The sequence below is a fragment of the Orbicella franksi genome, chromosome 10 (assembly GCF_964199315.1).
Source record: "Orbicella franksi chromosome 10, jaOrbFran1.1, whole genome shotgun sequence".
Taxonomy (NCBI): Eukaryota; Metazoa; Cnidaria; class Anthozoa; order Scleractinia; family Merulinidae; genus Orbicella; species Orbicella franksi.
Window position 1 is genome coordinate 9,278,416 of NC_138154.1, and position 25,421 is coordinate 9,303,836.

Below are 25,421 nucleotides of genomic sequence, written 5' to 3' on the forward strand. Positions count from 1 at the left end.
TCCACTGTCGTCAGTTTTCTCCAAATCTTATGCGAGCATGAAAGGGACTGCTGTGAATAATTGGCTATTCGGACCAGTCCCTTGCAGAGCGAGTATAAGATCCGACTCCCTGGTGTATTCCTATCAACAGCTTTCAAGTGACTAGCGTTCTCTAGCCCAGATCCTTAACGAGTGCTACTCCCTTTCACGCTCATACCTTCCATCCTTTTGGCCGAGTTCTCTTTCTTTGGTTTTTATTTTCCCTCCCTCACCGAGTCCCCTATTTTCGTCTTCACATTAGGTCTCTTTGAACGCGGTCGCCAAGTTTCCCCAAAAATTATATGAGCATGAAAGGGACTGCTGTGAATAGCTAGCTATTTCAGTACTTAGCTCAGTTTTTACTACAGCGTCTTCTCCTGGAATTGTTTCTCTTTAGTTGATAGTTGATAGTGTCGATAGTCTGGGTAATGTGGGTTTTAGCTCATCGTTTCCGTGGTTTATAGTTTATGGCACGGTATGAGGCAGTAAAGGATCCACTCGGGCCTGCGTTCTGTTACAAACCTGACAAACAAGGTTTCCTATGGCTTTTCTAAACTCATGCATTCGTATGGCAAACACGAGAGGATTTACAATGGAACTCGCGAAATAGATTATAGCTAGCATGTCAGAGATTTCAACCCTTGACGAATCGGACAATTCTTCTTGTAGATCGCCTCGCATGGAATGGTAAACAGCACAGGGCAAAATAGTGAGAACGGAAACTCCAGTCACTAATAATAATGTGACTGATAGTTTTCTTTCCGTGTGAACTGAACCATGATGTTGTGAATTTGGACTTCTTTGAACATTTACAATGATAATGATACAACAGACTGCTAGGAGAAGTAAAGTGACAGCACTAAATGATGCCCATGCGTATTGAAATGATTCTGATAAGCTAGCCATGACAAAGGCGATAGCGAAAACTATCAGCCAGCTACCGACGATGATTTTAAAGTAAAGCCGTTTCGTGATCAAGCAATGCCTGAAGGGAAAAAGTGTTGCATGTAGCCGCTCTAAGGGTATCAAGGAAATGTTGACCTGGGAAGCTATTGGGAAGGTGATTTCTATAGCCCAAACAAGAGATCCTGGCAACGTGAAACCGTTACTTTCTTTATCTTCCTGGTAAGCGTACATTGGTCCCGTCGCGGCACCCACCAGTCTCGCGAAATAGATTATGAGGTACGTATTGCGCTTGCGTAGGTGGCGGATTCTTGCAAAGGCGATGATAGCGATGACATTGATTATCAATATCACAAGAAATTCAGTGAAGAAGACTGGAAACAAGACTGCAGAATCTTCCTGATCAGTGGTCATCTCCTGAAACGAGATTCAACGTTCTTTCTGCAATGGCGTTCTCGTATTTATTCCAGCCCAGCTAAAACGGTTTAAAAAAGAATTGTGGTATAAAAATGCTTAAGTATATTCAGTCTCTACTGAGTTTAGAGAAGTCTATCACGACAATCTGATAAATTAAGTTTTTTATAGGTCTTTGCTCCAGTAATTATTTAATTTATGTAAATAAAATTTATCTACTAACAAAATCCTTTCCTGTGATGTGTTTGTAGACTGTAAAAAAAAAACCAGCCAGGGACACAGTTTCTATTCAGTAATGTCCGCATCAAGATTATGGCTGTTCGTTTCCAAACGAGATAGTGGTATAAGTTTTCTCACCGAGTTTTAAATATCAACGTGGGTGGGGTAACTACCTTTCCAGGATCTTTTCGAATCTTTGGCAGTTTACAACACAGTTTGAGGCTGTAAACGATGACATCTTTTCTGCTCGGCTTCCGCCTGTTGACGCTTACCGGCTTGGCTCTGTCGTGATACCAAGTTTACAAACGCTTTTCTAAATTCCTGCATTCGTATGGCATATACAAGAGGATTCACAATGGAATTAGCAAAATATATCAAAGCTAGAGTACTCTGGAGATCGACGGTTGACGAACTGAGCCATTTTTGCTTTATGCCTTCTGGCAAGGAGTTTAGGATAGCCATAGGAAGAATGGTGAGAATGGAAACTCCAGTGACTATGAATAATGTTACTGACAGTTTCCTTTCCTTGCCAACTGAACCATGATGTTGTGAATAAGGGTTGCTTTGAACATTTATGAAAATGATGATATAAGAGACCGTGAGGACGAGTAAAGTGACATCACTGAATGATGCCCATGCGTACTGTATGGCTACTTGTGTTAAATTAACCATGACAAAGGCCAGAGAGAAACTTATTAACCAGCTAGCGATGATAATTTTAAAGTAAACCCATTTCGTGGTCAAGCAATGCCTGAAAGGGAAAAGTGTTGCATGTAGCCGCTCTAAGGATATCAAGGAACGATTGACCTGGGAAGCTACTGGAAAAGAGTTTCCTATGGCGCAAATAATTAATCTTGGCCAGCTGCAATCTTGCTGTTCAAGGTACAAGATCACTGGTCCTGTTACGACACCCACCAATAGATCGGCCACAGTCAGGTTCATTATGAGGTAAGTACTGCGCTTGCGTAGGTGGCGATTTTTTATAAAGGCGATAATTGTGATGGCATTGATTATCGATATCACAACAAACTCAGTGATGACGACTGGAAACCAGTTAGGGTCCTCTTTTTTTGGAAAATCTTCAACAGTCATTACTTTGAACGAAGGTCAATAGGCTTCTTCTTGTAATTGTTCCATTTCAGCTAAGGATTAAAAAATAGCGAACATTATTTAGTAATTTAGAGGACACAAACTTCTAATTTAATAGATTTAAATTTCTAGTGATATCTCTCCGAAACCATGATTGTAAGAAACTATTTCCAGATATGAAATATTACAGGGTCAAAGAAGGAGCCAAAGGGCGCATTTTGACACAATATTTTTGTTTGCTGAGAATTGACTCAATGACCGTTAACGAATTCCAGTGAAATTTGCAAAATTGAAGTATGATAGCCGATACTTACCTGAATACTTATATTTATAGAAGGTAGTCTTCTTGGATTAACCTTCAAAAGAAGCCGGACCCAGATTTGGAAACCTCTAAAAGAAGAAATGGTTAATGTTCCGTGACCTTCCGGCTGCTATAAATTCCATGCACATGCCAACTGCATGTTCGTCGTAAAACTATAACTGAACTCCACTGACAGTTTCCATTTATCTACAGGCCACACAAGCGCATGCAGTATTTGACTTTTGATTCAATAGACAAACGCGTACAAGACTTTGTATGGGAAACTTAATTAGTCTGCACGGTCTGCAGTGTTTTGGCGTGACCGATAATACGCAGTATTCAAACGTGACAGTAGCTACTGAGTGAACAAAGTAGAATCAAGCACTTTTAAAAGGTAATGGAACTTGACTCTAGCTTCTAACTGCTCATGAAGACAGCCAATTTCACTTTACATTTTTGGGGATTGTTTATTTTGGGGTTGCCCATGGAAACTGTCAGTGGAGTTCAGTTAGTTCTACGGCAAACATGCGGTCGGCATGGGCATGGAATTTATAGCAGCAGGCAGGTCACGGAACATTAACCATTTCTTCTTTTAGAGGTTTCCAAACCTGGATCCAGCTTCTTTTGAAGGTTGATCCAAGAAGACGACTCTTCTATAAATATAAGTATTTAGGCAAGTATCGGCTAACATACTTAAAGGTTGCAAATTTCACTGGAATTCGTTAACGGTCATTGAGTCAATTCTCAGCAAACAAAAATATTGTGTCAAAATGCGCCCTTTAGCTCCTTCTTTGACCCTGTAATATTTCATATCTGGAAATAGTTTCTTGCAATCATGGTTTCGGAGAGATATCACTAGAAATCGTTTCAAAATCACGAAGCGTTTGCGTTTCTTCCGGGTTTTCTTGCGGTAATCGGTTTCGTTACGCTTGGGGTCAAAGGTCACGTTTTCAGAAAGAAGTGTTGCATTTAGTTCGCTATCTCAGCGCTCGCCATTTTATTTACCCAAAAATTTTATTTCACTAATTTGAAGAAGAAACAATGCTCTTTCAGACCAAACTAGTCGTTTTGGGCAAAGTCGTGTACCAGAACGCCTTTTTAGCATTTGAAAATAGGCCAAATGTAGACCTCTTGTTAAGATGTCTTGGGTCGTTAACTTAAAAAATTCGTCAAATATTTAAGTTCTAATCAAATCGCGATCTATTTAGTTCGAAATAGACAAGAAAGGAAGTAAAAACACGACGTGTAATTAGTTTGTAATGAAGATTTTTACTTTTGAGTTTACGAGCCCCCGAATATGCCGCTCATTTTCGATCGATTTTGGCCGATTTGGAGCATCGAGACGAAAAAATTGCGTAAAAAAAAAAATTTTTGATTTATCGAACTTAAAACAATATTTTTGTAACTAGTGCTCATAGGGCTTTATTCTGCGCGAATTTGAAGAAATTCGATTTTTTCGCTATTTCCAAGTCTAGTTGATATTTAGGCGAAGCTGCTCTTAGGAACGGACCATTACTTTATTGAGAGGGGAGGGGAATGGTGGTTGGACAATTTTCTAGGGCATGAATAGTTTTCTTCTCACGTTCAGATTGTGCATAGTTTTTTGGAGGACAATAGCTTGCAAAAGAATTTCAAAGTCAAACACAGGACCTGGATAGAAATCCATTGCTTGATTTTTGTTCCCCATGGCTCCCCTTGCCCCATTTTGTCAGCAGTTTCCTTGCTTACGGCAGCTGCGCCCGCAATACGTGCGGTAGTCAAAACCTAAGAATCCTGTCCTTCTCTCCGCAGGCAACAAAAATAAAGGCAATGCCTCTTAACTTCCTTCAGGTAGGTTTCTAGAGCCACTGCTTTGCACTGAGAGATCCCAGGTATATCTGACGTGGAAGGGGTAAATGGTTTTGTTTTGAACCTGGGAAACGTATTTCAAGTGCATTCGTCTTGCAAAGTGTTGGAAATCTTGCAAGAACTTGCGTCGGATTTTATTTTGTGCGACAATGGCTGGTAAAAATTTTGCCCCTTTGGCAGCAATTAGATCTAAGGGATGCATTTTACAAGGATAAAAAGTTCAATGACAGGCAATGATGTGTAAGTGGACTTTAGAAAAGACAATCTATATTCTAACGGAATAAATGATGGATTATGATAGAGACGTGAGCAGGAGAAACCACACACCTGCAAAAATTTACTTTTCGTACCGAATAACAAAGGGACGTTCGTCAACGTTGTAAGTAATCCTTTTGTGATAGGATGCAATTACAATGAAAGCTAGTGCTCAACTGAAAAACTGTTTTGCTTGTTCATGTGCAGTTAAGGTAATTCCCCTGAAATAAAACTGCCAATAGATTTTTGTTCAAACTTTGTCCACTGAATATTTACCATATTAGAACTTTAATTATAAAATGAAAAACGGGGGTGCCCTTGCTTGTTAAGGGGCAGCGAGGGATTGAAAATGTCTCATTTTGGCGTTATTTAATACTTATTACAAGAACGCATTCCAAGTTATTGTAAACTCTTTGTGAGCCCAGACTAGTGAAAACACGACTTAATCTACAGTCAATACTTGTGTCGGACACAAATGAACTTTTAAAATTGATTTTGACAGACAGCTGAATCCTTGTGAAAATATTGGAACCAAATTGCTTGCCACGCCCACCAAACTGGAAAATAGGAAAGACTACAGTGCAGCTGCTATTTTCCTTATTTATTCAATTTTCAACAATTGACATTAGATCAGTCTTTTCTCACGCAAAGCTAATGATTAGTTGATTAAAATGACTGGAAAAAAATTCGGGGTGCCCGAGGTCGTTAGTGAGCTGTAGCCATTTTTCAACTTGCAGAACTCAGTATCAAGGTAGATCCGCCATGTTTTCAATGTGCGCGTACACGAACGCGGGCTAATGACGCCATAAATTATGCGCAGTAAGGATGCGAAATGAAAATGTGAGGAATCACCTTTAGTGACTTTTTAAAACATTCCTTTCTTAAACAGAAAATTAATATAAACGACACAAAAGCAGAATTATGACTGCCACTTTTTAATAGACATCTGTGTGTTTTCGTTATCGGGTAGGGTTTGATGAATTTGCGCCTTGATATCTTCCCGTCATTTTAAGTGCTATTTGTCTCGGTATTCTATAGCTAATTTTCCCGCTAGAATTTGCCACATCATATCGGAACTGACTTACAAGGAACAGTTTACGAACACAGGAATTTGTTGGTTAAAAATTTTTTTCATTTTCTTGATCGAAAACATTACTTACCTCCTATGCTGACACTTGACTTCACGACTTTCCCGAGCAGTTCAGTTATTTACGTTAGCAAATGTCTTGCTTTTTCCCGCTTTTCGTCCAGGCCTCAGACGACATTCAGTTGATTTAGAATCAAATTTGGTGTTTTATTCGGTCCGTTAAACAGGAAATCAACTGATGTTATCGAACTTTGAGTCTTTGAAAATAATTTGGCCTGAAATGAACCTATATGCAAAATTTGCAGCTTGCTATCTTATGCGCAGTTTCGTTAGCGATCTGTCATGAAACAATTAATAATGACGGCGTGGGATAGATGAAGGGATGGATCAGTTGTCAATAATCATGAGCGGAAAAATGTCTCGTACCCAATAGTTTTTCTAATGTTGGAGTCCGGCCTGACCGTTTGACTGCAAAGATGCCTGGGGACGAGAGAAAGCGGAAAATTCAGAATTTGAAAAGAAACCGTTTTCGATGTCGTTAAAACTCGCTTTTGTCAAACATTTTATTTTTACGTTAGTGAATTGTTAGCATTGACATGCCTAACACAGGAGTATTTGGATTGCCACTTACGCTGTCTTAAACACGGAGCGATCCTATAAAAGGGGAGCAGGGATGGCGCAGTGGTGAGAGTGCTCGCCTCCCACCAACGTGTCCCGGGTTCAATTCACGGACCCGGCGTCATATGTGGGTTGAGTTTGTTGTTGGTTCTCTTCTCTGCTCCGAGAGGTTTTTCTCCGGGTACTCCAGTTTTCCCCTCTCCTCAAAAGCCAACATTTCTCAAATTCCAATTCGATCCTTGAATGGACGGACATTTCTGAACGAGTTCTTGTGAACTCCTTGGTGCTCAGTGGGTAAACAAATTACATTTCCATTTCCATTTTTTTTTACAAGGCACGGACACGCCACCTTTGAAGCACTTTGTTGGCCTTTTTTGTGCAATGATGGAAAGCCGAAATAACGGTCGCATAAAATAGAAGTGGTGGAGAAATAGCGTTTTACTCGTTACACAGAAAAATATAAGGTAAACAATAAAAATAAGATGAAAATAAAACTTATATTAACACTTCAGAAGATGCCTTCGCAAGAACAAGAACGATGAATTATCTTCGTCACATCACGGATCATTCAAATTTCGCCGCTAACCACAGGCAGCCCAAGCTCTCTCTATGAACCACACAAGCAACACAATATGGCATCGAATTATAAGGGTTTATATGGGATTTTCTACAAGATATCCATGGAGGTAGTTAAAAGTGAAAATTCTCAATAAAAATGGCTTACCTTATTCCAGACGTGTGCTGTTTTCTCCTGGCGTGGGTATTTTACCGATTGAACTTGATTTAAGCGACTTTTTTGAATTCCGATTTTCCCTTTATAAAGAGAGGACAAGACGAAATACCTCAGTCGGAACAGCCTGCCGAACGAAGTCAAAAATCCCAGGCTAAAATGTACCCACGGCCATAAATCCACCGCAGAATTTAAGGGCAAACGTTGATCTTTCATATCAATCCTCTAGCCACACAATCGCAGCCCTGCGAGCGACACCAGGCGGCTCTTCGTGTCCCCATTGAAACGATAAAACTATGGAAGAGCTCCGTGTCGTTTGATCCGCGACCCAACGACCGTTGAAATCGACTTGGTAACCTCGTAATGTTGGCAGTTCCTTCCCGTGTGAATTTGACCATGATGTTGAGAACAAGGACTTCTTTGAACATTTACGATAATAATGATATATGAAACTGTAAGGACAAGGAGGGTGAGATCACTAAATGATGCCCATGCGTGTTGAAATGCTTGTTTTGATAAATTAGCCATGACAAAGGCGATAGCGAAAATCATAAGCTAACTACCGACGATAATTTTAAAGTAGAGCCGTTTCGTGATCAAGCAATACCTGAAAGGAAAAAGTGTGGCATGTAGCCGCTCTGAGGATATCAAGGAAAGATTGACCTGGGAAGCTATTGGGAAGGTGAGATCAATGGGCCTAATAATAAAGCGTGGCAGCATGTCTTCCTTTCTTTGGTGGCACCCACCAGTAGATCGGCCACCGTCAGGTTAATTATAAGGTACGTACTGCGCTAGCGTAGGTGGCAGAGTTTTGCAAAGGCGATGATAGTGATGGCATTGATAATCGATATCACAAGAAATTTAGTGATGAAGACTGGGAACCAGACTGGAGAATCATCGGTAGTCATTTCGTTAGCCCGGATTCAACGTTCTTTCTGCAATGGCGTTCTCGTATTTATTCCAGCGCAGCTAAGGTGATTTCAAAACAAGAATGATAATGAAATAAAGTACATTAGTATAGCCCGTTGCTAGTTTAGAGAAAGAAAACGTAAAAATCTAATAAATAATATTACGTTTTTATATGCCTGTGCTCCCTTAAATATTTCAGAATAAACGATTATAATATACACGGATTTCAGTTGTCATAGACATATTTTACTCGGATGATAATGTTTCGCTTTGGATAAACAAGCTCATTAAAGAGCAGTGTTGTGTGACAATTTATGCCCATATAGCCATGAACAGATGGACGAAATTTTGCGCAGCTGATTTGACGAACACCACTTTATACTCAATGGTGCTGATGAATAACACCTTATTTCAGATTGGGAATAACAAATTTTACCAATATATGGAAAAATGGTTGAGCAAGTGTTTCTTTTTGATACGAAAGAAGTCCACCTCGGTCACCTCGCCCTTCTCATTGCTGCTGTCACCTGTTCCCTGAGTGTCTATCCGGGAAGTTTTGCCTTTCATAGGCTTTATTGTAGGAAGCTTATTATTGATTCCCCACTTCGGAAGGAAACTTTGTTAACCAGGAAGCCCATTTACGTGATAATGGTTCTCCGAAATGTAGGGTTCCTCACTTTTTATTTCGTTAGAAAAAAAAAACCTGATAATAGGCCAATTTCAGTATATTAAAACTCTAACTTGGCTACGGGAATAAAATAAATGAACTCGCATCGAGGATGAGGAATGAATAATTAATTTCTTTTGTTTTGTTCCCTTAAGCTTCAGAGCCAAGTTAGAATTTGGATATATCGAAATTGGCCTATTCAGGAAATACTTATTTCCCTCGAGAAGTTGCTTATCCACTAGCGGAGTAAAACCGACAATAGGTTATCTACTGGAGAGTTCTTCGAGGCTGGAAATAAACTTTAGTGTTATATGATCTTGAATGGGTCGAATATAGATAGGAGTAAAGCGGAGTTAGCTTAGCAATTCTGTTTTGCGTTCAATCTGAAGGATTAAATGTTTTTGTAGTACAGACGACCTGACTCTATTCCATGAAACAGTCGGTTTTGACAACGTTCTAGATGAGTACCACCATTCATTCAATATCCCCGGTCATCTAAGGGGCTATGTTTGGCAAGATTGTAGTTTTACGACTAAAATTTACCACAATCTGACCAACATATAACCCAAAACATGACACAGATGTGCTGAACTGTTTCCTTTTTCGCAAGGCATTTCTCTTACCCTTGAAAGATATTTTTGCTTTTTCTGGGGGTTTGTCTTCGGGAAATTCAGTTGCATCATCAGCACAACCATTTTACAAATAAGGCTTAAATTTGACTCATATGCAAAATTTCCTTGCATAAGAGTCAAAGCGCCTTGCTATGTTCCTTTCATTTTAAGAGCAATATTTTTTCCATTTTCCCCTAGAATCCACGACGTTATGTCAAAACTGACATACAAAGAAGTGACAGCTGGGCTGGATGTGTTTTTGCCCCATAAGATTACAGGCCTTTGTAGGTTAAAGAAAATTCTAACTTTCTTGTTTTTCATTTTCTTGTTCATAAAACAGTAGTTACCTCTTAAGCGGAGACTCGGCTTCACAGCGGGTTTTCCCAGAATTTCAGGTGAAACTTCACGTTGGCAAATTTGTTCTGTCTCCCCGCTTTTGTTTCAGGCATCAGACGACATTTAGCTGATTTAGAATCAAATTTGATGTTTTATTCGGTCCGTTAAACAGGGAATCAACTGATATTGTCGAATACGCCAACGTTTAGCCTTTGAAATTAACTTGGCCTAAAATGAGCCTATTTGCAGCTTGCTGTCTGATGAACAGTTTCGATATCGATCTGTCATAAAAGAATCAACAATGAGTAGTTAAGTGACTTTAAAAATATTCCTTTTTTAAGAGGAAATGAATATAAACGACACAAAAGGTGAATTATAACTGCCACATTTTGACAGAAATTTGTATGATTCCTTTATTGGGAAGGGTCAGATGAATTTTACTACAGATGGCATCCCTCTGTTATGTGACTGAATTTTAAGAGCTATTTTAAGTGGTATTTTAAGAGCTATTTTTTCGATATTCCAGTTTTTTGCACTAGAATCTAGCACAATCTGTCAAAACTGATTTACGAAGAAGAGACAGATGAGCTGAATTTGTTTCTGTTCCTTACAAACACGACTTTGTTGGTTAAAAACTTCTAACCTTTCTGTTTTCATTTTCTTAATAGCAAACATCACTTGCCTCTTAGGCTGAGACTCGGATTCATAATTTTGCCGAGCATTTGAGGTGAAACTTCATGTTGGCAAATTGCTTGCTGTTTCCCGCTTCGGTTCCAGGCCTCAGACGACAATCAGATGATTTGCATCAAATTTCGCGTTTTATTCAGGCTGTTAAACGGAGAATCAACCGATATTACCGAAGACGCCAAATTTTAGTCTTTGAAATTAACTCGGCTTAAAGTTATACATTACGCAAAATTTGCAGCTTGCTACCTGACGGCACAATTTCAATAGTGACCTGCTATTAAACAATCAAATATCACGTCATGGGACAGATATATAAAGGGAGGAACCAGTTGTCAATAATTTTGGGCGGAAAATGTCTCGCACCCAATATTTTTTTTCTAATGATCGAGTCAGTGACGCAGTTGAATTGTGGGCCTGTTACTCTTGAAAAGTACATCAAGCCCCGCGCTGGGTGATGAAATGCAAAGGCCCTGGGGACGAGACAGAAGCGGAAAACTCAGCTGTTAAAATGAAATCGGTTTTCGTTGTGGTTAAAACTCTTCTTTTCTCAAGCATTATATTTTCATGTAAGTGTATTGTTAGCATTAACATTCCGAACACTGGAGTATTGGATTGCGACTCTTGCTGTCTTAACAGCGTAGCTCCTGCGCCTCGAAGGCGCCACATCGGGATCCCATACTTAGAAAATTTGGTAGTCCATGGAGTTAAAATATTTTGGTTGGCGTGTCATTTTCCGTTCCAAGCCTGTCCGTCCCTACGAACGTGCGTACCTTTACCACTTACGCAAATTAATAAGCCTTGTTCTTGTTCATAAACACAGAAAATTGCTAGAAAACTACAGCGCTGTCTTGGTAAACGATACATACATCCGCTGTTCATCCTCAGCAAAAATAAAGTAAAAAGGAAAATTTATCATTTGTAACTGATTTTGAACCAATTATCGCAAGACGGTGGACAAATACTGCACTCCAGCGTCCTACCAATTGAGCTATCGAAGTGTCGCATGAAGACATGCTGCAATTATTAACTGTTCTACAATTTATGTATACAGACGCTTTAAAAAAGTGCGAATTACTCATATATAAATAACTCAATCGTAAACCCAAATGGGTTTTGAAGTCAGTGATACAGAGATGATGTCGGCTAAATTTCAGATTAATAGCTTTAATTCTCAAGCCAGAAAAATTATTTGTTTAATTACCGAGTATGTACCATTATGGGACCGTTATTACAGAAAATGTATGGCCAGGTGGTACATAGGAATACGTTTCACTAAATATCAGCAGAAAAGGTCTAACATTCGAGCTATACGAATTATTCAACTATTGGAGTATTTAACTTTATATATTTTATATCTTGTTTGTGTAATTAGCCAGTATTATATCTATGTTTAAGTTTTGTAGCTCGGTGTGCGTGGGCCTTAGTGACTTGAACGTAAGATTCTGGGAACTATTGACATACAAAAAATGTCAGCGTTGGACATTTTCCATCTATGGAGTGGAGCTGGATAAAGTATTTTAGTATTTTTCTCAGCTCAGTTTTTATTGCTGTGTCTTTTCCTGGAATTGTTTTTCTTTAGTTGAGAGTTGATGGCGTCGATAGTCTGTTTGATGTGTGTTTAGTTCATCGTTTCTGTGGTTTACAGTTTACGGCATGGTTTGAAGCTGTAAAGGATTCACTCTGGTGGGCTCTGTACTTTAACAAACAAGGTTTCTTATAGCTTTTCTAAATTCCCGCATTCGTATGGCATACACAAGAGGATTCACAATGGAACTTGCGAAATAGATTGCAGCTAGCACAAGATGGATTTCAATCCTTGACGCATTGAACAATTCTTCCTGTAGATCGACTGGCATAGAATGGAAAACAGCCCAGGGTAAAATGGTGAGAACGGAAACTCCAGTGACTATGAATAATGTTACTGACAGTTTCCTTTCCGTGTGGATTGAACCATGATGTTGAGAATGAGGACTTCTTGGAACATTTACGATAATAATGACATAAGAAACTGTAAGGACAAGGAGGGTGAGAACACTAAATGATGCCCATGCGTATCGAAATGCTTGTTTTGATAAATTAGCCATGACAAAGGCGATAGCGAAAATTATAAGCCAGCTACCGACGATGATTGTAAAGTAGAGCCGTTTCTTAATCAGGCAATGCCTGAAAGGAAAAAGTGTGGCATGTAGCCGCTCTAAGGATATCAAGGAAAGATTGACCTGGGAAGCTATTGGGAAGGTGAGTGTAATGCCCCGTATGAGGACATTGCTTTCTATTTGTGGTTTTAAAGAGAACAAAGGTCCTGTCACGGCACCAACCAGTAGATCGGCCACAGTCAGGTTTATTATAAGGTACATGCTGCGCTTGCGTAGATGGCAGATTCTTGCAAAGGCAGTGATAGTGATGGCATTGATAATCGATATCACAAGAAATTCAGTGATGAAGACTGGGAACCAGGCTGGAGAATCATCAGTAGTCATTTCGTTGATCCGGATTCAACGCTGTTTCCGCAATGGCGTTCTCGTATTTATTCCAGCCCAGCTAAGGTGATTGCAAGAAAAGAATGGTAATAAAATAAAGTACATTAGTATAGCCCTATGCTAGTTTAGAGAAATCACACGTAAAGATCTAATAAATAATGGTAGCTTTTTATATGCCTGTGTTCCGGTAAATATTTAAGAATAAATGATTATAATATACACGGACGTCAGTTATCATAAACATATTTTTCTCGGATGTTAATGTTTTGCCTTGGATAAACAAGCTCGTTAAAAAGCAGTGTTGTGTGACAATGTGTGCCCATATAGCCATGAACAGATGGACGAAATTTTGTGCAGCTAATTTGATATTCAAATGGTGCTGATGAAGAATACCTTATTTTAGATCGGGAATATCATATTATACTAATATATGTAAAAATGGTTGGGTTTCTTTTCGATAAGAAAGAAGTCCACCTCAGCGTTCTCATTGCTTCTCGTGATGTGTTCGCTGGTCGTCTATTCTGAATTTTTAATATTTGTCTTTCACTATTATTGATTCTAAGTTCAGAAGGAAACTCTGTTAACCAGCAAGCCCATTTACGTGATAATGTTTCTGCGAAATTTAAGGTTTTTGGCTTTTATTTCGTTAGGAAAAAATACCTGATAATAGGCCAGTTTCAATATATTAAAACTCTTGGTTACGAGGCTTCGGGGAATAAAACAAATGAACTCGCATCGAGGATGAGGGATAAATAATTAATTTCTTTTGTTTTGCTCCCCTAAGCCTCCGAGCCAACTTAGAATTGTAATATATCGGAATGGCCTATTCAGCAAATAAGGTAAGGTAAAGTCTGTATAAGGGCCAAGTGGCCCACCAGGCCGGAGTTTATCCCGTTTCTATAGCATGAAGCGACTACGAGTATTTCATTTTTCATTTTCCCCTAGAATTCATGACATTATGTCAAAACGGACATACGAAGAAGAGACAGATGGGCTGGATGTGTTTTTGCCCCATAAGATTACAGGCCTTTGCTGGTTAAAAAAATTCAAACTTTCTTGTTTTTCGATTTCTTGATCATAAAAGAATTACTTACCTCCTAAGCTGAGACCCGGTTTCACAAGTTTCCCCAGAATTTCAGGTAAAACTTCACGTTGGCAAATTTTTTGCTGTTTCCCGCTTTTGTTTCAGGCCTCAGACGACATTCAGTTGATTGAGAATCAAATTTGATGTTTTATTCGGTCCGTTAAACAGGGAATCAAGTGATGTTATCGAATTCGCCAACTTTTAGCCTTTCAAATTTGCTTGGCTTAAAATGAACCTATCTGCAAAATTTGCAGCTTGCTATCTGACGCACAGTTTCGACAGCGATCTGTCATAAAAGAATCAATAATGACGTCATGGGATAGATAAAGGAATGGAGCAGTTGTCAACAATCATGATGTCTCGTGCCCAATAGTTTTCCAATGTTCGAACATGACGCAATTGAATTGTGGACATGTTATTCTTGAAAAATCCATCAAACCCCTTCGCTGCCCTTTGTTTCCGGCCTGACCGATTGACATCAAAGGTGCCTAGGGGCGAGACAGTGGTGGAAAATTCAGTTGTTAAAAAGAAAACGGTTTTCGTTAAGAAATAGAAAACATGTGCCGTGTCAGTCTATCGAGTTATAGAAACACGAGTAGAAGTTTGGGAGAACGAGAAATGCTGTGGGAACACGAACCGCAGGCGAGTGTTTCCACAGGTTTTTCGAGTTCTTCAATTCCAAACTTCTCCTTCTCCCAAACTTTTCCTTCAAGCCTTTGCGTATTTTTTTTACTTATGTATCATCATTATAATGAGCTAACGTTTACATCACAATGTATGGTATATATATATTGCAGCTAAAATACAAAGTTCGTTAAACAATTAGATTTATTAATGTCAAAAAAGGTGTTACTGAATAGAAAAAATGTAATTAATAAAGCAATAATCTCTTAAGAATTCCATAACTTAGGCTGGGCGTTCTAACTTTTTTACACAAAAGGTGTGCGTATAATAATGTTACAATATTGTTAACTGTAATAAAACAATAGAATGTATGTTCGCGGGCATAAATATGTTTTGGGCCCGACCGAGCTACTAGGCGAGGATTAAAATGAGCTCTGAGAAGAGCCCAAAACATATTTATGCCCAAGAACATGAACTCTATTAATATTATTAAATCACTTTGGAGGGCATTGAGAAAATAAAAGCTAAAAAACATGACAACGAAACAGTGTAAACAATCACGCGAGCGTTTACAAGTTGAATGGCTTTTATTTTCCCTGAATGAAAATTCACAATACATCAAGCGAAACTGGCAGGAAGTTGCAAAATCTTGCCATTTGAGTTTTCAAAACTTGTAGAAGACATGAAAGAAAAATTTTTAAGTGTTGAAATTTATTGTACAATTGTTAAACTGACAGTTTATTTCTAAAATGTATTTTAGCCCGCCAAATTCTCCACTTTAGCCCGCAAAATGCGCCACAATGCCCGACAAAGTGATAATAATTCCCAGTTTCTACCTGCAACAAGTTTACATCACCCAATCACATGTATTTGGGCTACTCGAATACTGTGTAACATTGACATAGGCCAGGCGTAGTTGCAGATTAAAAAAGGAAAGGAAATTATTATATTGAGTAAATTATTCTCGCATTTTGATTGGTTCTTACCTATGATCTATTAGACAACAAACGCATAAATGACGCCAATATGACAAACATTTTCGTTTTGTTTTTTAAAGTGGGGGAAAGTTTTTAGAATTTAGAAAATATTTTACGTGAATAGGCGAAAGACAAGGACTAAAAATAGTCATATCGAGGCTGTAAACAGATACGAAAAGCAGAAAAAAGAAAGAAAAAGCCGTTTCTTTTTTTAGAAAATGTCTCAGAAAATATAGTCGAGCAGTCTCAGTAGGCAGTCGAGCAAGACTAAACCAAATACAAAATCGGTCTTGAAATTACTTCAAGGTAAGAGACTATTACGTTGTGTCGAATTTTACAAACCCAATAAGCAAAACGTCTGTGCGATTAATTTATTTTAAAAATTCATCTTTTCTCAATATCAAAATAATTGTTGACACAGATTGATGTCAGGAATGAAACATCACAACACCGCATCTTAAAATTAGTTAAAATAAACACTGACATAACCTTGCTTTCCCTAGACTGTTCACAGCCCTCTGTTTTCTCGTATGTTTATTCGATCGTTGAACACGTGGATAGAATCGTGACAGAACTGGACGCCAGCGCAAAACGGAAGACTTGACTGGGTAGGGGGTTGGGATGAAGAATAATAGACATCTTTGGAAAAAGTGAATTCTCCGTTTCTCCATAAACGGAAAATTCCCATTGGTTGAAAGGCAAAAAAAAGTGTCATCACCTTGACAACGGCTGATCATGATTGCGTCCAGGCGCGTTTTGCGGCTTGCAGCAGTTGTCATCACTAACACGTGCTGTGATTCAAAATGGAGAATCCCGTTAAGAGAAATTTCATTGTAGTTGACAAATGCCACACCGTGTAACGCCTTCGGTAAAGATTCTTCGCAGATATGTAAGACGTCTTGCCAAGATTCCCTGAAGCGAATAGCAAAAGAACGTATATCGTACAAAAACTGGAAGGACCGGTTGATTTCGGCTTTCTCCCCTTTTAGCAGCTTTTCTTGGAGTTGAAGAAGTCATCTGAGACGACATTCTCGACACACGAACACATGTACGTGTTGTTGTTTGCAAACTGATACTTGCAATCAATCAAACAAGCAATTTACCACTCAAATTTTACTGGTCTGATTTAGTAAATTTGTCAATGGGTGGAGCTGTTAACAACAAGGCGATAACAGGGGAGGAGCGTAATAAGTCCACTTTTTGCCAAAGATGTCTACAGCCTCTCTATTCTTCTTGCTCGCTTCGCTCGCAAACCCCACCCCCGCCCCTCCCCCGCGTGCCTCGCGCTCGCTTCGCTCGGTTTTTCTTTAGCGTGCGTGAATACAGAGCGGCTGTGAACAGTCCATGCTTTTCAACGCGAATGCTCCAGTCCGTTTTGAGGGCACAGCAGTGAGCAGAGTATAGCTTACTACAGCTAACGGCCAACTGCATCGCAGCCAGAAAGTGTCATCGACACTATATCAAAGTGATTTGAGAATCACCAACCACAGAGGAAACAAATTTCTACCGTCACTAACGTTCCTTTTATTCAAAAATTAAATCGAATGGCCTCCAGTGTTGACCGCAACCGTTAGTTTTCCGAGCGTATTTTTCAGCTCCTGCAATATTCAAGGCAACGTCCAGGTTTTTTAGCTCACAGGGAAGCTCTGATGGCAAAAACTGACTTCTGTTTTCCAGAATTTTGTATAAGATATGTTGTTTTCGCAGCTCAATTCTGCTTTTCCTGTAAGTTTTCATCCAACGAGAAGCGATTGACAGTTGCGTGATTTCCCTGAACCAATCGCTATTCTTTGTTACATATAGCAACCAATGAGATTTCTTTTTCTTTTGTATAGACAATAGATTAGGTCAAATGGCTATTTTGGTGTTTGTCAAAGTGGGCAAAGGCCCGGCTTTGCAGCCATGTTAAAAGATTTTGAAAGAAAAAGGCTTTTATTATGTAGTAGTTTGTTTCTTTGTTGTATAAAGCAAATAGATTCCATGTTGCAGTGCGTCTGTTCAGTAATAGATCGCAGATGACGTCAAAATGTGGTAAGAACATCAGTGACACACTCGGCTATCCCTTCGTGTGCCACGTTTTTGGTTTTGCCACATTTTGACGCCATCAGTGATCTATTATTGAACAGACGCACGGCAACCTGGCTACAATCCATTACAATAGGCGATTTGCATGATGGCGTCATTTGTCTACTGGGGACTCAAAAGTTAAATAATAAAAGAAAAACGAAATGAATTCTGGTAGTTGTAGTCAAATGACACTATCGTGCAAATCTGCTTTTCACCCATCGTACTATCCCCTGTTTTAAATTTGTTTTATTATAGCTAGTTTGGGAAAATTATAGTATATTTATCAGTAGTCTTCCGCTGGAGACCGGCTGCGCAGCTTACTAGGCCATCTTGAGTAAATAAAATTTATCTACTAAAAAATTCCTTTCCTATGATGTATTCGTAGACTGTAAAAAAAAAAAAAAAAAAAAAAAAAAAATCCAGCTAGGGGCACAGTTTCTATTCAGTAATTTCCGCATCAAGATTATGGTTATTCGTTTCTGAACGAGATAATGGTATAAGTTTTCTCACCGAGTTTTAAATATCAACGTGGGTGCGGTAACCTACCTCGCCAGGATCTTTTCGAATCTTTGGCAGTTTACAACACAGTTTGAGTTTGTGAACGATGACATCTTTTCTGCTCGGCTCCCGCCTGTTGTCGCTTATCGGCTTGGCTCGGTCGTGATACCAAGTTTACAAACGCTTTTCTAAATTCCCGCATTCGTATGGCGTATACAAGAGGATTCACAATGGAATTAGCAAAATATATCACAGCTAGAGTTTTATGGAGATAGACGCTTGACGCATTGAGCCATTTTTGCTTTATGCCTTCTGGCAAGGAGTTTAGGATAGCCATAGGAAGAATGGTGAGAATGGAAACTCCAGTGACTATGAATAATGTTACTGACAGTTTCCTTTCCTTGCCAACTGAACCATGATGTTGTGAATAAGGGTTGCTTTGAACATTTATGAAAATGATGATATAGGAGACCGTGAGGACAAGTAAAGTGACAACACTGAATGATGTCCATGCGTACTGTATGGCTTCTTGTGTTAAATTAACCATGACAAAGGCCAGAGAGAAACTTATTAACCAGTTAGCGATGATAATTTTAAAATAAACCCATTTCGTGGTTTACGCAAATAAATAATCCTGACCAGGTGCAATCTTGCTGTCCAAAGTACAAAAAGAGTGGTCCCATCACGGTACCCACCAGTAGATCGGCCACAGTCAGGTTCATTATGAGGTAAGTACTGCGCTTGCGTAGATGGTGATTTTTTATAAAGGCGATAATTGTGATGGCATTGATTATCGATATCACATGAAACTCAGTGATGACGACTGGAAACCAGTTAGTGTCCTCTGTTTTTGGAAAATCTTCAGCAGTCATTTCTTTGAACGAAGATTAATAGGCTTCTTCTTGTAATTGTTCCATTTCAGCTAAGGGTTAAAAAATAGCTAACATTATTTAGTAATTTAGAGGACACAAACTTGACAACATAATAGATTTAATTTAGGAACGGACATTTCTTTTAGTGACGGGGGAGGGGAGTGGTGGTTGGACAATTTTCTAGGACATGAATATTTTTCTTCTCACGTTTAGGTTGTGCATAGTGTTTTTGGAGGACAATAGCTTGCAAAAGAATTTCAAAGTCAAACACAGGACCTGGATAGAAATCGCTTGCTCGTTTTTTGTTCCCCATGGCTCCCCTTATACCTTTTTGTCAGCGGTTTCCTTGCATACGGTAGCTGCGCCCGAAATACGAGCGGTAGTCAAAACCCAACAATCCTGGCGTTCTCTCCGCAGGAGAAAACAATAAAGGCAATGCCTCTTAACTTCCTTCAGGTAGGTTTCTAGAGCTACTGCTGCACTGAGAGATCCCAGGTATATCTGACGTGGAAGGGGTAAATGGTTTTGTTTTGAATCTGGGAAACGTATTTCAAGTGCATTCGTCTTGCAAAGTGTTGGAAATCTTGCAAGAACTTGCGTCGGATTTTATTTTGTGCGACAATGGCTGGTGAAAATTTGGCCCCTTTGACAGCAATTAGATCTAAGGGATGCATTTTACAAGGATAAAAAGTTCAATAACAGGCAATGTTGTGTAGGTGGATTTTAGAAAAGACAATTTATATTCCAACGGAATGAATGATGGATTATGAGAGAGATGTGAGCCAGAGAAACTATGCACCTGCAAAAATTTACTTTTCGTGCCGAATAACAAAGGGACGTTCGTCAGAGTTGTAAATAATCTTTTTGTGATAGGATGCAATTACCATAAAAGCTAGTGCTTAAGAGTCCCTGTCCATAAAAATGGAAACTAACTCGGCAAGGGTCGAAAATTCGATTTCGCTCATATTTTTTTGGTAGATAGGCTAGGGCATGACAAAAACTACTGGTTATTTTTTTTGGCAAAATATCCTTTTATTTCAAAGAAATATGCAAATTACCAAATTCCGTTAAAATCGTCATTTGACGCACCATTTTATTAAACAAGTTTGAGAGCCTTGCATGCAAAACCACATCATTCTTCCGTCTTTAATACACTCAAATATTTTTGTGCAATGTTTAAATGTGTACTGGGTTGATTTTAGGGGATGTTGCGTTGTCTTTTTGGGTGCAAAATAATTAAATTTCGAAGACATGTATTTCATTCACTTAAAAGTACTTCGTGAATATAATTAATTTTCACCATGTGCGAAACCTTCAAAGGGATTAAGCTTCCGGTGGTTGAATCGCAGAAGGATGCTCTACAGATTCCTGTAAAAATTTCTTTGGGCAAATGATTGTGAGCTACGCGAGAGCTTTTCAAAGTACGTTAAAAATGCAAATATTTGACCATCCGTCGTCAAATTTCAATTTACGGGTTAGACGTATGTTTTAGCATGCGCCACATGACTTGCATTGACATGCCTAACAGAGGAGTATTTGGATTGCCACTTACGCTGTCTTAAACACGGAGCGATCCTATAAAAGGCACGGACACGTCACCTTTGAAGCACTTTGTTGGCTTTTTTGTGCAATGGTGGAAAGCCGAAATAACGGTCGCATAACATAGAAGTCGTGGAGAAATAGCGTTTTGCTCGTTAAAAAAACGGAGTCATTTACACAGAATAATCTATGGTAAACAATAAAAATAAGGTGAAAATACTTATATTAACACTTCAAAAGATGCCTTTGGAAGAACAAAAACGATGAATTATCTTCGTCACTTCGCGGATCATTCAAATTTCGCCGCTAACTAAAATAACAAAGTTGATGCCTGCGGTCGACCAGCTATCTGTTTCCACTTATCTCAGCACGCCGAGAACGAAAACAAATCTCGTAAGAGGTGATTTTGGTTAGCCTGTGAACACAGACGGATTTTGGTGGTATATTTAAAATCATTCAGATTTATGAGCGTAATGATGGTGCAGAAGCGATGAGTTTATATAATTCCTCACGCCTGTCCGTCCCTACATACGTGCGTACCTTCACCACTCACGCAAATTTACAAGCTTTAAAGGTCTTGTTTTTGTTCATAAACAAAGGAAATTGCAACAAAACTACGGCGATGTCTTGGTAAACGATATACCTAGCCGCTGTTCATCCTCAGCAAAAATATAAGAAAAACGAAAATTAAATATTTGTAACGGATTTGAGCCAGTTACCGCAAGACAGTGGACAAAAACTGCACTCCAGCGTCGTGCCAATTGAGTTATCGAAGTGTCGCATAAAGACATGCTGCAATTATTTACTGTTTAACAATTTATGCATAGAGACACTTAAAAAGAAATGTTAATTACTCATTTAAAAGTAATTCAAATCCCAAACTCAAATAATTATTTTAAAGTTAATGATACACAGATGATGTGGGCTAAAGTTCAGATCAATACCTTTAATTCTCAAGCTAGAAAAATTTTTTGTTTAATTACCGAGTATGTACCATTATGGGAAGGTTATTACAGAGAATGTATGGCCAAGTGGCACATAGGAATACGTTTCACTAGATATCAGAAGAAAAGGTCTAACATTCGAGCTATACGAATTATTCAACTATTCGAGTATTTAACTTTATTTATTTTATATCTTGTTTGTGTAATTAGCCAGTATTCTATCTATGTTTAAGTCTTGTAGCTCGGTGTGCGTGGGCCTTAGTGACTTGAACGTAAGATTCTGGAAACTATTGACATACCAAAAATGTCAGTGTTGGACATTTTGCATCTGTAAGGCAGAAATGGATAAAATGATTTGGTATTTTTCTCAGCTCAGTTTTTACTGCTGCATCTTCTCCTGGAATTGTTTCTCTTTAGTTGAGAGTTGACGCCGTCGATGGTCTGTGTGATGTGTGTTTAGTTCAACGTTTCTGTGGTTTACAGTTTACGGCATGGTTTGAAGCTGTAAAGGACTCACTCTGGTGGGCTCCGTACTTCAACAAACAAGGTTTCTTATAGCTTTTCTAAATTCCTGCATTCGTATGGCATACACAAGAGGATTCACAATGGAACTCGCGAAATAGATTGCAGTTAGCACATGATGGATTTCAATCCTTGACCCATCGGACAATTCTTCCTGTAGATCGACTGGCATAGAATGGGAAACAGCCCAGGGTAAAACGGTGAGAACGGAAACTCCAGTGACTATGAATAATGTTACTGACAGTTTTCTTTCCGTGTGAATTGAACCATGATGTCGAGAACAAGGACTTCTTTGAACATTTACGATAATAATGATATATGAAACTGTAAGGACAAGGAGTGTGAGAACACTAAATGATGCCCATGCGTATTGAAATGCTTGTTTTGATAAATTAGCCATGACAAAGGCGATAGCGAAAATTATGAGCCAGCTACCGACAATGATTTTAATGTAGAGCCGTTTAGTGATCAAGCAATGCCTGAAAGGAAAAAGCGTTGCATGTAGCCGCTCTGAGGATAACAAGGAAAGATTGACCTGGGAAGCTATTGGGAAGGTGAGATCAATGGGCCTAATAATAAAGCGTGGCAGCATGTCTTCCTTTCTTTGGCGGCACACAAACAGTGGTCCTGTCACGGCACCCACCAGTAGATCGGCCACAGTCAGGTTAATTATGAGGTACGTACTGCGCTTGCGTAGGTGGCGGATTCTTGCAAAGGCGATGATAGTGATGGCATTGATAATCGATATCACAAGAAATTCAGTGATGAAGACTGGAAACCAGACTGGAGAATCATCAGTAGTCATTTCGTTAACCCGGATTCAACGTTCTTTCTGCAATGGCGTTCTCGTATTTTTACCAGCCCAGCTAGGGTGATTTCAAAAAAAAGAATGATAATGAAATAAAGTGCATTAGTATAGCCCGTTGCTAGTTTAGAGAAAGCAAACGTAAAAATCTAATAAATAATATTACGTTTTTATATGCCTGTGCTCCGGTAAATATTTAAGAATAAATGATTATAATATACACGAACGCCAGTATCATAGACATATTTTTCTCGCATGTTAATGTTTTGCCTTGGATAAACAAGCTCGTTAAAAAGTAGCGTTGTGTGACAATATGTGCCCATATAGCCATGAACAGATGGACGAAATTTTTTGCAGCTGATTTGATATTCAAATGGTACTGATGAAGAATACCTTATTTTAGATCGGGAATATCATATTTTACTAATATATGTAAAAATGGTTGGGTTTCTTTTCGATAAGAAAGAAGTCCACCTTAGCGTTCTCATTGCTTCTCGTCATGTGTTCGCTGGTCGTCTATTTTGGATTTTTAATATTGCCTTTCATAGACTTCATTGTAGGACGCTTACTACTGATTCTCCCACTTCGGAAGGAAACTCTGTTAACCAGCAAGCCCATTTAGCTGATAATGTTTCTGCGAAATTTAAGGTTCTTTACTTTTCATTTCGTTAGAACAAAATACCTGATAATAGGCCAATTTCAATATGTTTAAACTCTAAAATGGCTACGAGGCTTAGGGGAATAAAATAAATGAACTCGTATCGAGGATAAAGGATGAATAATTAACAATTATTACTTTTGTTATGTTCACCTAAGCCTCGGAGCCAATTTAAAATTTGGTTATATCGAAATTGGCCTATTCAGCAAATACTTATTTCCCTCGACATGTAGCTTATCCGGCTAGCGGAGTAAAACCGACAGTAGGTTATCTACTGGAGAGTTCTTCGAGGCTGTAAATAAATTTTAGCGTTATATAATCTTATATGGGTCGAATCTACACCAGAGTGAAGCAGAGTTAACTTAGCAAGTCCACATTGCCTTCACTCTGAGGGATTAAATTTCTTCGTAGCACAAGCGACCTGACTCTATTTCATCAAACAGACAGTTTTGATAACGTTCAAGATGAGTACCGCCATTCAGTCAATATCCCCTGCCACTCTTGGTGCTATGTCCGGAATTTTTACGATTAAAATTTACCACAACCCGACCAACATATAATCGAAAAGATAAGACAGATGTGCTGAACTGTTTCCTTGTTTCAAGACATTTCTCTTACCTTGAAAGATATTTTTGCCCAGAAATTACAGGTAAATTTTACTTTGGTTATTTTCTTGCTTTTCCTCGGGGTTTGTCTTCGGGCTCAGACGAGATTCAGTTGCATATCAATTATTTTACAAAATATGTCAACGCTCGATATTTGAAATTGACATCTAACTTAATTAAGATTGGGCTTAATTGAATCTTATTCAAAATTTCCTTGCTTTTCAACCTGACCGTCAAAGTCAGCAGCGTTCTGCCATGAAACGATCCTCGATGACATCAGCAAAACGACAAAGCGGGGAAAAAGCAGTTGCTCAAAAAAATATAGAAAATGTCTGCTATTGTTGCCTATAGCTTGAACTTATCCGATGTCAGCAATTTTATTCTAGTGTATTGTTACCAATAACGTAATTCGTGCGTTTTTGTATCTCAGACTTCTTTGATGTCTAGAACTTACAGACAAACCGTGTTTGTTTTGATAGGAACTCCGCAATGCTTTTGACGCATTATTGTAATAGTGACTGACAGTTTTCTCGAAGCATGCCTTTAATTCAAATTTGCTGGAGGAAATTGCCATGATCCGATTTTCACTTGCTATGTAAATTGAAATAATACCAACTCAGTGTCAGAGAGATTTGTTAACAGACTGAGAAAAGGATGAGTTAAAATGGCCAAACTGGGAATCGCGTTTGACAAGTCAAATCTGCGTCTTTGTCGTTCAGTTTTGAAGCGCAGGTTTTAGTTTTGCGATTCTAACTCAGGCTGTCACTAATTTCTCAGTGCAGGCAAAGTATTGCAGGTTATTTTAAATGAAAGACACCTTATTCCAACGGATGGAATAATGGCTTTAAGAGAAACTCAGAATAACACAGAAACATTCGTATAATCTTTTTTGTGATAAAAGAAAAAATCGTTTGCTTGCACATGTGTAGTTAGGTGAGTTCTTGAAAACGTTCTTTTTAAACGGTTATTGAAAATAAACGACAGAAAATTGGAATTAATGAGTGCCACATTTTGACAGACATTTGTATATTTCCTTTATCGAGAAGGGTCAGAT

At 38.7% G+C, this 25,421-nt stretch overlaps 4 protein-coding genes and 1 pseudogene across 4 annotated transcripts; all 5 read right to left on the minus strand.

Annotated features, from left to right (window-relative positions):
* Positions 1-313: 313 nt before the first annotated feature.
* On the minus strand, positions 314-1,387 carry LOC145501080 (uncharacterized). Its single transcript, XM_081480642.1, has one exon. The coding sequence runs from the start codon at positions 1,333-1,335 to the stop codon at positions 484-486; it is 852 nt and encodes a 283-aa protein (XP_081336768.1). The 5' UTR covers positions 1,336-1,387; the 3' UTR covers positions 314-483.
* Positions 1,388-1,722: 335 nt separating this feature from the next.
* On the minus strand, positions 1,723-2,646 carry LOC145499786 (histamine H2 receptor-like). Its single transcript, XM_081479313.1, has one exon. The coding sequence runs from the start codon at positions 2,644-2,646 to the stop codon at positions 1,759-1,761; it is 888 nt and encodes a 295-aa protein (XP_081335439.1). The 3' UTR covers positions 1,723-1,758.
* A 9,423-nt stretch (positions 2,647-12,069) lies between these two features.
* Positions 12,070-13,350, minus strand: LOC145501300 (melanocortin receptor 5-like). The gene has a single exon (XM_081480785.1). The coding sequence runs from the start codon at positions 13,170-13,172 to the stop codon at positions 12,390-12,392; it is 783 nt and encodes a 260-aa protein (XP_081336911.1). The 5' UTR covers positions 13,173-13,350; the 3' UTR covers positions 12,070-12,389.
* Positions 13,351-18,501: 5,151 nt separating this feature from the next.
* On the minus strand, positions 18,502-19,294 carry LOC145499868 (uncharacterized; annotated as a pseudogene).
* Positions 19,295-22,272: 2,978 nt separating this feature from the next.
* LOC145499922 (melanocortin receptor 5-like) lies at positions 22,273-23,104 on the minus strand. The gene has a single exon (XM_081479437.1). It carries the CDS (start codon positions 23,102-23,104, stop codon positions 22,313-22,315), a length of 792 nt encoding a protein of 263 aa, XP_081335563.1. The 3' UTR covers positions 22,273-22,312.
* Between the last annotated feature and the right edge of the window lie 2,317 nt (positions 23,105-25,421).